The sequence below is a fragment of the Petaurus breviceps genome, unplaced genomic scaffold (genome assembly GCF_028583685.1).
Source record: "Petaurus breviceps papuanus isolate PSGF00001 unplaced genomic scaffold, PetGlider_PUasm1.0 76, whole genome shotgun sequence".
In the NCBI taxonomy this organism is placed as follows: Eukaryota; Metazoa; Chordata; class Mammalia; order Diprotodontia; family Petauridae; genus Petaurus; species Petaurus breviceps.
Window position 1 is genome coordinate 38,308,458 of NW_027186473.1, and position 10,784 is coordinate 38,319,241.

General features: G+C 37.5%; 1 protein-coding gene across 1 annotated transcript; it reads right to left on the reverse strand.

Annotated features, from left to right (window-relative positions):
- Positions 1–279: 279 nt before the first annotated feature.
- Positions 280–4,729, reverse strand: LOC138174801 (serine/threonine-protein phosphatase 2A catalytic subunit beta isoform-like). Its single transcript, XM_069105058.1, has 2 exons — positions 3,785–4,729; positions 280–324 (listed from the first exon to the last, which is right to left on the reverse strand). The coding sequence occupies exons 1-2, from the start codon at positions 4,727–4,729 to the stop codon at positions 280–282; spliced, it is 990 nt and encodes a 329-aa protein (XP_068961159.1).
- Positions 4,730–10,784: the final 6,055 nt, after the last annotated feature.

Genomic DNA, 10,784 nt, shown 5'->3' on the forward strand with positions numbered 1-10,784 from the left:
ACCCTGTTTGCCTCAGTTTTCTAATCTATAAAATGAGCTAGAGAAGGAAATGGCAAACCACTCCATTATCTTTGCCAATAAAATCTCAAATGGGGTCATGAAGAGTCAGATACAACTGACAAAATGACTAAACAAGATGGCTAATGATGTCCGTCAAACTCTCAAATTATGTGACTCACATTAATATATGGATTTTTAATATTAATTATAATAGGAATGATAAATGTAAGGTGTTCTCACCAGAGGTCCACCAAGGCTTTGGGACTTCAGAGACTCTGACTACTCCCAGAAGGATACATGTAAACATACAGAATGAAGATATCTCTAGACTGAGGAAGAGAAGGAAGAAAAGGAGGAAGAAACAGAAGTTAGGAGATGGAAATGGTTGCAAAGTTAATGGATTCCTAGCCTTATACTTCTGTCATGTCACCTTCTGCTCTGGTTTCCCAGCATTTTCCCCTATACCAGCAATGCAAGATTTGATGAAGCAATACCTCCGGTAGAACTTACCCTTCTATTCCAGAATAAGATATTGAAGAATCTTAAAGATTAAATATCACTCATGATACTTATGAGTATCAATTAGTTAATACTTAAGAGTATTGTGCCAATAAGGCAGCATGAGCAAGTGGGAAGCAAGGCCCTGAGACCTCCTGGGGATAGAAATGTGAGAGGTGAGTTTTTCTGGGGAATTGGAATTTACAGTGTTTGTTATGAATGTATTTCTTGATTTTATCCTGCAACTCTACTATAAGTAAACTGTCATTTTTCACAGCCCCTCTGTGAAATCATGTTATTAATTATAGGCTGGTCACAACAAAGCAATGCAAAAGGATTGGGGATTCAGAGTCTTTTATTAGAATACAAATGTAACCAATTCGTAGGACAGCTAGGTGGCTCAGTGGATAGAGTGGCAGACCTGGAGTTAGGAAGACTAATCTTCCTGAGTTCAAATCTGTCTTCAGTTACTTTATGGCATCTGATACATAATTGTGTAATCCTGGATAAGTTGCTTAACTCTGTTTGCCTCAGTTTCCTCATCTGTAAAATGAACTATAGAAAGAAATGGCAAACCATTCCAGAGTCTTTGCCAAGAAAACCCCAAATGGGTTCCAAAGAGTCAAACATGGGTGCAATGACTGAATCACAAGTGGAAAAAAAAACTGTTATACATAGCATATGCAGGTTATATTAGTATGATGATAAATATCAATTATAGAATAATCACAAGGAAGAGGAGAAAGAATATTTTGTTAATGATTAGTTAAGAATTTTGAATCTTCCAAAACTGAAAAAGAACCTTCTTTTGGCTTTGGATTATGTATGGCTCTTACAATATAATCATGGAACGGGCAGGAGAAGGCTTCTTTGACTCCTCAGTATTCTCAGGCTTAATCTCTTTCTTGGTTTGCTGAGCTCTGTTAAATATACTCTGCCTTCCACCTACTTCCTAGTATAAGGAACACATGAAGCCATCCCTTCAATGATCAAAGCTTCAATACAAATAAGACAGTGATAAAGCTGGCATCCTTGTCTAGAGCTGTATCAGCTAGATCAAGCAAAGACCAGAAGCACTGCTTTACTTGTACAATAATAATGAAAATAATTTATATGTAATATAACTATTAACATAATTATAATGTATCAATATAAAATAATTATAATATAATATTAATAATAGGAGCTTTCATTCAATACTGATTCAGTTGTAAAATGGAATCATCTTATCTATCTGCATAACAAATTGCAGAACATTAAATATGAAGGAATAATAGCAGGACAGAGACTATCCTTAAGTTGTTCCTAGTTGAACTCTAACAAAAAAATGAAAATGAGATGAATGATAACAACCACGAATACACAATAAAAAATATCATTTAGAATTCAGTAAACTGCTCTTGAAACGTTCTCATAAACAGACCTATTGCTCATAACCACTTGCATGTCACAGTAACAATGATCCATAAACTTGTATGAACAATGTTTTTAAGTGTTAGCAGCTAGGTAGAATGGTGGATAGAGTACTGGACTGGAGATCAGGAAAAGAAATTAAGCAATACCATATACTTTTAAAATATTTATTTTTTTGGTGGGCTAGGGGAATGAGAACTCTATCACAAGTAGAGAAGTGTATTTAAAGAGAAGTATCCCTCAGTTCACTTAAAAAAAGTACCTAATAACAATTGTACCTCTCTAGGGAAGAAAAAAGAAATAAAAAAGCTTTCCAGGTCAAAGAAAAATGCTTACTTCATAGCGTTCATAAGTTGTATTTTTAAAAGAATGCCAGTATAAAGTTGAAAATTTTCCGAATTTTTTTTTTTTACTGAGAACAAGATGGAAACAAAACAAGACATTTTCAAACTATTTTTAAAACCATCGAAGTTGGGAAAATAGTTCATCAATGGTAGAGGCAGAGTTGCTAAAAAAAGAAGAGGAAAAATTCAAATTAATTTTTCTTCTGAAACATATAAAAAATAATGTAATAAAAAGACTACCTGTTGTCGACAGTACTTTTTTTTTTCTCCTTAGCACTTGGACAACCTGTTATTTCCACAGGTATCGACCACCTTCTCTACAGAAAGCCTTCCCCAACTTCTCTTAATTCCAGTGCCTTCCCTTTATTAATTATTTCCTATTAATTTTGTATACAGCTTGCTTTGTATATATTCGCTTGCATGTTGTCTCCCCCACTAAACTGTAAGTTCCTTGAGGTCTTTTGCCTCTTTCTGTATCCCCTTAGCAAGGTGCCTGGCCAACTAGTAGGCTCTTAAATGTTTATTCATTGACAGAAAAATAAAAAAAGAGAGAGAGAGAGAGAGATCTAAAGTAAGGCCCTCAGAATGTCAGTTGAATCCCTGGATGGGCTATCCACACCATTGAAACAGGAGCGCCAAAAAGGTATCGATGTAAGAAATGTAAACATAAGTTATTTTCTGAATTTGTGGTTAAAAAAAAGCCCCACTTTTTAAGTCTCTTTTTTTTGTGTGTGTGCTTGTTTTCATGGTTGTCAATTTTGACTCAAAATCTCCTAGCAAAAAATACAACCTACCCTTCACGTGCTTTTCCTCCTTGGGTAGCCTTTTTGTTTTGTTTTGGCGCTGACAATTGATTCCCTGACACATCACTGTATCGTGTTCCCACCCATGCTGAAGTCAGTTCAGTTTATTTTAACTAGAAAAAAGGAAAAAAAATTATTTCTACATTTTGATAAAAGGAGTGGGGAAGGGTTAATATGACAAATGAAAGTTAGTTTAAACAAAAACAATAAAGTAATTCTACATTTCATGCCAAATTCTTCAAGTAAAATTATATATTAACTCAGGTATTGGTAACCTTTACTGTTTGATCAGCCCTAAAGAAAAAGTTACTACAAAAACTATGTATAGTAGGCAAACTTGAACTAAGTGATTTCAAACAATTTTGTGCTGTTATTTCATCCTCAAATTTAGCTCACTGCTAGCAAACAAACAAACAAACAAAAACTTCAGGCAGCTAGGTGGCACAGTGAATAGAGCACTGGCCCTGGAGTCAGGAAGACTTGAGTTCAAATCCAGCTTCAGACACTTGACACAATTACTAGCTGTGTGACTGTAGGCAAGTCACTTAACCCCAATTGCCCTCCAAAAAAAAGCAAAAATACAAACATAGTTAGCTCACTGATAATTATTATCAATATGGCCCATTTTGTCCTTGGATAGGGTTTTATTCTGATACATTTCAATGCACAGAACAAAATTATGCTTGCTTTTTAATAAGATTTTGCCAATATTGCCTTAATATTTACCCTGGCTTTTGCCCAAGGCTGTCTATAGGAAAGAGGTAGAAGTGAGATGGCAGGACACTTCCCTTGAGGTGCTTGGTCATACTGTAGAAAGGAGTATTTTATAGGATCATCCAGTTCCAAGATAGCAGCCCGGTTCCCAAAACGGTTACAATAATTGGGTGCACTGAAAATGGTCAACAACTTGTCTTTATGACTCCAGAAGTAACCCTTGTCGACTAGTTGGTGACCCCGGGTAATCAGTGAAAGACCATTGGTCTGACTAAATATTTCAGAAATGTCTGGTCCAAATGTGTAGCCAGCCCCTCTTGGAGAAGGCCCCCATCCCTCAAAATCATCTGGATCAGACCATAACAGATCACACATTGGTCCAGTCATTGGGATTTCTTTAAAGCGATCCAAAGCTCTTATATGATCCAGGGTATCTATGGAGGGAGACAGACCCCCATGGACGCAAAATATCTGGCTGTCTACTAAAGCTGTAAGGGGGAGATAATCGAATAGGTCTGTAAAATATTTCCAGACATTGGCATTTCCATACTTCCTTTGGCATTCATCATAAAAACCATAAACTTGAGTAATCTCTCGACTCTCATGGTTTCCTCTCAATAGTGTAATGCACTCTGGATATTGTACTTTTAAAGATAAAAGTAAAGTCATAGTCTCCACTGAATACAAGCCTCTGTCAACATAGTCACCCAAGAACAGGAAGTTTTTGTCCGGTATTTTCCCACCAATCGTAAAGATTTGCAAAAGATCCTGAAATTGACCATGGATATCACCGCAGACAACAATGGGACAAGAGACCTCCTGAATGTTTGATTCTTTCATTAGGATTTCCTTAGCCTTCTCGCACAGAGTCTGCACTTGCTTCTCATCGAGGATTTTACAGTCGTTTAGCTGTTTTATCCACTGGTCCAGCTCTTCAATGGCCTTCTTCTTCTCCATGCAGTCCCTGGTTGCCTGACAACCCCTTTCCCTTCCAGTCTTGGCAGCCTGGCCCCCCTTCCTGTCCAGTCCCATCAGGCTGGCTCAAACCAGTCCTGCCCCTCCCTTGTAGGGGAGGGAAGGGGACTGAGGCCAACCACCCCCTACCCGCGAGCCGCTCAGCCCCTCCTCCTCTGCCCTCGCGCTCAGCTGAGGCAGAAAAAGGTTTCAGGTGGGGCGGGGCGGGGCTGGACTGGGGCGGGCCAAAAGGGAGAGCTTGTGGAATCTATTCCTTTGTTCTTTCATTCAGCCAAAAATTATTAAGTGCCTACTATGTGCAAGAGAGGCGGCTTGGAATAACGGATAGGCAAAATGATTAAGCGTACTGGAGGTCTGTTTTCATGTGCCACCTGGGACTCCAAGGCAACTCTTGAAGATCATAAATTCGTGCACAGATGATGACCTGTTTTATTCTAGGGAACTTCCTCAACTAGAAGAGGAATACATGTGAAATCATCAGTGCATTCCCTACCCCTAGGATGTGTGAGACTTAGCTAGGATCAGGGGCTAGGAGAAACAAAAGCCAAATTAAACAACCCCTGCATTCATGGGGCTTATGAGGGGGAGGGGGGGCGAGGGGGAGAGGACCACAAATAGAAATAAATTGTGTGGTTCACACACACACACACACACACACACACACACACACACAGTAAATCCACAGTAATGGGGGATAGAGGCACTACCAATTGGGGATGGAGAAAGGTCGTGGAGCTCAGAAAGAGCACTTGAGCTGAACCTGGAAGAAAACTAGGACTCTTCCTGGTCGAAATGAGAAAGGTATAGGGGCAAAGCCTGTATAAGTACCAAGGCACTGGAGATGGAATGTCCTCTGGGGGAAGAGCAAATGGGTCGCTTTAGCTGTGCCCACATAGTCCAGAGAGCTTTAGAGCTGAGATTTTCAACCTGTGGTAGGACTTTTAGAGATTCTTTGGAGGAGGTATCGGTGAAAAAAAAAAACAACTATTTTTTTTAATAATACTAAGACATTATTTGTATTTTAATCCCCCCCCCCTTCCAACTACATATTAGTGTGACTGGATTTACATGGCAACAGATTGAACACAGAAGCAGGTATGAGAAACCAGTTGTCTTCTATTAAGCCAGATATTAAAGAGATTTGCAAAAAATATGTAAAACTTTTGGGGAAGTTTCCCAACTTGAATTCCTTGAGAGATAAGGGAGAACTTGATCCACCATGGTTCCTTTAAGACAATAAGTCAAAAAGCAAAGACTAAAAGAAAAATAAATTTATTGGTGCGCTAAGAAAACCACTAGGGCCTTAGAGTACAGATTGGGTTTTTGATAGATTTTTAGGTTCCCTTGGAGTACACAGTTAATCAGTGATTTCCTGGAGAAGTGGTTATGCCTTGGGGTCACAGGTGTTACTAAAGATCAGATCCATTCCTGTGGGGAGATGCATTTTTTTTAATACAATTAGTCTTCTCAGAATCCCCTGTGTTGGAAAGAAGTGTCTCATATGGTACAAACCCCTTTTAAAATTTAATCTTTTTTGTTGATCTTGTCATAACCAATAGGGAGGCAAGTAAAATACAAATCCCATAGCTCTGTTTCCTTTGTTTTACAGGTCACTTTTATCTCAGAAGAACATGTTTCCTCAAAATTCACAAAACCTATGTTTTTCTTCATCCTCCAAAAGAGTAGTGCCACTCTTCTTAATATTTTTGTTTTGGAAAATATCATTATTTTTCATAAAAAAGAAATTATTTAGGTTAATGTGTACTAGGCTTAATTTTATTTATTATTTATTTATTTATTTTAAAGCAATTGGGGTTAAGTAACTTGCTCAAGATTACACAGCCAGTTATTTCTGGGTGTGGTAGTAAGTATCTGAGCCCAGATTCGATGCCAGGTCATCCTGACTCTGGGGCCAGTGCTCTTACTCATTGAGCCACCTGTCTGCTCCTTAATTTTATTTTTAAATGAATTAATAAATATTTTAAAAATCTATCAGCTGTGATTTCTATTATAGTAAATATTGATAAATATAATCCATATAAACACAACACTTTTGTAGTATAAAAAGTCTCCTCTGTAATTTTTAAGCATGTTAAGTGGTCCTGGAGACCCAAAAGTTTGAGAATTGCTGCTCTAGAAGAAAGACCTCAGTCAGCATTCTGAGTGGATGAGTCAGCATGTCAGGAATAGATGAGTTGAAAGAAGTACCACAAAAGGAAGTATCAACTTTAGTGGGGTAACGGCCACTACAGTATAGAAATTTCTCATTCACATTCATTGCTGGAGAGATTTGCCTACATTTAACATTTTGTTCTGCTGAAAACAATGTATTTTAAGATTGCAACTGAACTTAGAATTGTGTCACAAATCCGCATATCTTTGCCATAGAATGTTTTATTTTCCCTCTTTTTATCTATCTAAAAATGAAAAACAAAAGTTTTCCTTATGAAACTATTTCTTCTTGTTCATACTTTTGAAAGCTGCAATTTTTTTTGTTAACTCATATTGAAATTTTCTACTTGTTTATACACATTTTAATTCTGCGAAGGAAGACCTTACAAATATTCCAACCAGACTACTAAAACTTGATTGAAGGAATCTATGCAAAATGGTTATCCTTTAAAGGCATTCAGTGTCTCAAGACTATACTAACAACAATAGGAATAGAGAGCTGATTTGATTTTCTTGATGTACTGAATGCCCAAATGAGGAAATTCCATTCAATTGCTTCAGTTCTCTACTTGTCTGCATGCACTGAAATGTTTAGTGACTTGACCAAGGTCACCCAGTCCATGTGTGCTACAGATAGGGCTTGAATTTAGATCTCCCTGGCCTTGAGGCTAATCCTAATCAATCAATAGCTAGCAATTTACATAGTGCCTAGTAAATGCCAGGTATTATGCTAAGTGCTTTACAAATACCTCATTTGATTCTCACAACAACCCTGGGCCGTAGGTGCTATTATAAACATTTTATGGTTGGGGAAATTGAGGCCAACAGAAGTTAACTGACTAGCCCCAAATCAAATTTGATCTCAGGTTTTCTGATTCCAGATCCAATGATCTATCCACTCTGCCATTGCTTCTTAGATATCTATGTATAATAATCAGGGTGGGGGGAGCAGGATGGAGAAGGGGAAAGGATGAGAAGGAGGTGGAGGAGTAACTGCTAGGTGTCACAGTGGATAGAGTACCAGGCCTAGAATCAGGAAGACTCCTATCCCTGAGTTCAAATCTGGCCTCAGACACCTGAATGACCTTGGACAAGTCACTTAACCCTGTTTGCCTTTGTTTCTCCTCTGTAAAATGTGCTGGAGAAGGAAATGACAAACCACCTCAGTATCTTTGACAAGAAAACCCCAAATGGGGTTACAAAGAGTAGAACATGACTGAAACGGCTGAACAACAATAACAATTGGGAAAATAACATTACATCAACAAATATTTAAATTCAACAGTTCATACAATTACAAGAGACATTTATTAAGCACACATGACATACAAGTCGCTGTGCTAGTGGCAGGACTACAGAGAAACAGCCCTTGCCCTCGTGGCCCTTGCACTAGATAGGGGAGTATGGGATGTGAACAGATAAATATATACAAACTATATGCAGAGTGATTTCTAGGGCAGCAATTCTTAACCTGGTATGCATGAATTAAAAAAATGTTAATAACTGTATTTTGACATAATTGATTTCCTTTTAAATCTTATTCACTTTATTTTATGCACTTAGACATTCTTCTAGGAAGGGATGCACATGCCCAAAAGCATGACCCAAAGTGGCCCATGACTCATAAAGCCCTGTTTCAGGAGAGGGTGCTAAACCCAAAAGAGATGAGATAAAGAAGGGGGTGGCCCATGTAGCAGGTGGCACCTGAGTTGGCCTTTCAAGGATACTAGGAGTACTCACAACATTGATCTCTAATTATGCATAAAGCACAGCATATAGACTAAAAGAGATGGGACTTATTTCCTGCTCCTAAAGAGTTCACAATCAAATTTCCTTAACAAGTACTACCTGAGAGTCAAGAGAGCAAACTTGGCTCCTGAAGCTTTAAAACACAGAACAGTGTAGAAAAGACCGATGGCAATTACCTGACTGAATGATTTTGTGCACATTTTTGAAACATAGGCACCTTTATCAAGTACTACAGAAAGCCTTTTTTTCTTTTTTTTTTTTTTTTTGCCTTTGAGAAAAGCACTCTGAGACAGCCCATGTTGGTTGTAGTGGGAAGTCATAAAGAGAACAGAAACTTACTATCTTACTTTTGGCCCTCGGGCATGAAATCCTTTTTTTTTCTTTTTTTTCAAATCAAAGGTAAGAAACACATTTTCTTCTCCCTGTTGCAGCAAGAAGAGCTATTTTTAGATTGTACTAGGCACTACAAAACATAAAACACCACATACCCTCCCCACTAACTTCAATCCCTCTAAGATTTTACAATTGCACCTATTCTTTGCACCAAATGTGATTGAGATATTCTTGGAAAGTTACTACTTCTGAAAAATTCAGTCTCTGTGGCCAACCGTCTTATGATACTCTTTGAACTTAGTTATGGTGGTCCTTGGAGAATAGCCATATGCTGTATCACCAGGTCCATACTCAGAATCTTTCTAGCCACTCACCTTCCTTCCTTCCTTCCTTCCTTCCTTCCTTCCTTCCTTCCTTCCTTCCTTCCTTCCTTCCTTCCTTCCTTCCTTCCTTCCTTCCTTCCTTCCTTCCTTCCTTCCTCCTATCCTTCCTCCCATGCTTCCTTCTTTCCTTCCCCTCTCAAATTCCTGATCTTTTATTGACCAAGAACAATTTTTATATAATGTAACTTAATAAGACTCAATATTCTTGCGTGGTAGGTAAACAATAATACACATTTAAATATATGTGTAAATAGGAGATGTGTAAATAACATACTCAAGTATTAAGCAATGATAATTGAAATAGAACTCTCTCCCTAATGTCAACCCCCAAATCATAATATATTTAACTTTAACAATAATGATCTTTAAAAAGGTTTATGATTTATAATGCTGTCCTGTGGTCTGTTCATACTTGAAGATGTAGGATTTTAAAAAGTCTGGTCCCTTTTTCCAAATAATGTCCATTAGTTCTAATTATCAAGTTAGTATTCCAAATGGGCCAAACAAAGACATTATGCTGTGAACTAACATTCTGCTGGGTAATTTATTTTAAAATTGAAATGAAAAAATCTTGAAGTGGACTTATAGATGGTGGTATACTCAATAATTTTCAGTGAAGCTTTACCACAGTGCCATTAAGAAAAGATGTTTTCCGTTTGAATGTACAGTTACACAAGTATAGGAGGATGCTAACTTCTGAAAAGACTAGGTTTTATTCACACCCAAGTGGTAAACAATAACTTAAAGAAGATGACTGTTTCTTTCTAGATCATTGTCACATTAAAATTCAAAAATCCATAAACAAACATTTAAGAACATTAAATGTGGGCTTATGGGACAGTCCTAACCATACACTAGCATATTCTCAAATCAAATTTCAAAATGCTTTGTCTCCTAGTTATTAAATATCACTGCATTTCTCTAACAAAGTAATGCAAGCTCAGCTAGTGCAAGCAGACTTAAACCCATTCAACTACTGGGCTGAAAAAAAAATACTTTGGTTGATTCTTCAGAAGGATGTCTTTTTTTTTCTAAATCCATATTGAGCTCAAAGACCAGTTTGTATAATTTTTTTGCAGCTGCAATCCAGTAGGTATATGACAAAAATCTTCTCAAGAACCGAACTATGTAGCAATGGACTTGAGTTAAAGCACTCACTACATTCTACATATCCAGTAGGAATTATACTCTTAAAATGCTAGGTAAAATGAACCTGTGGTTTGAATTGGTTCTTAAACTTTCATTTTTCCCCTTTTTCAACAAACATTGTTTACTTGATTCTACAAAAAAAAAACCACAAAAGATAAGGCTGTAAGTAACTACTAGCTGTGTTTAGGCTAGGGAGTGTGGGGGGAGTAATCCTTAAGGCCACAGCATACATTGCTCACTGCTGCTTGTGC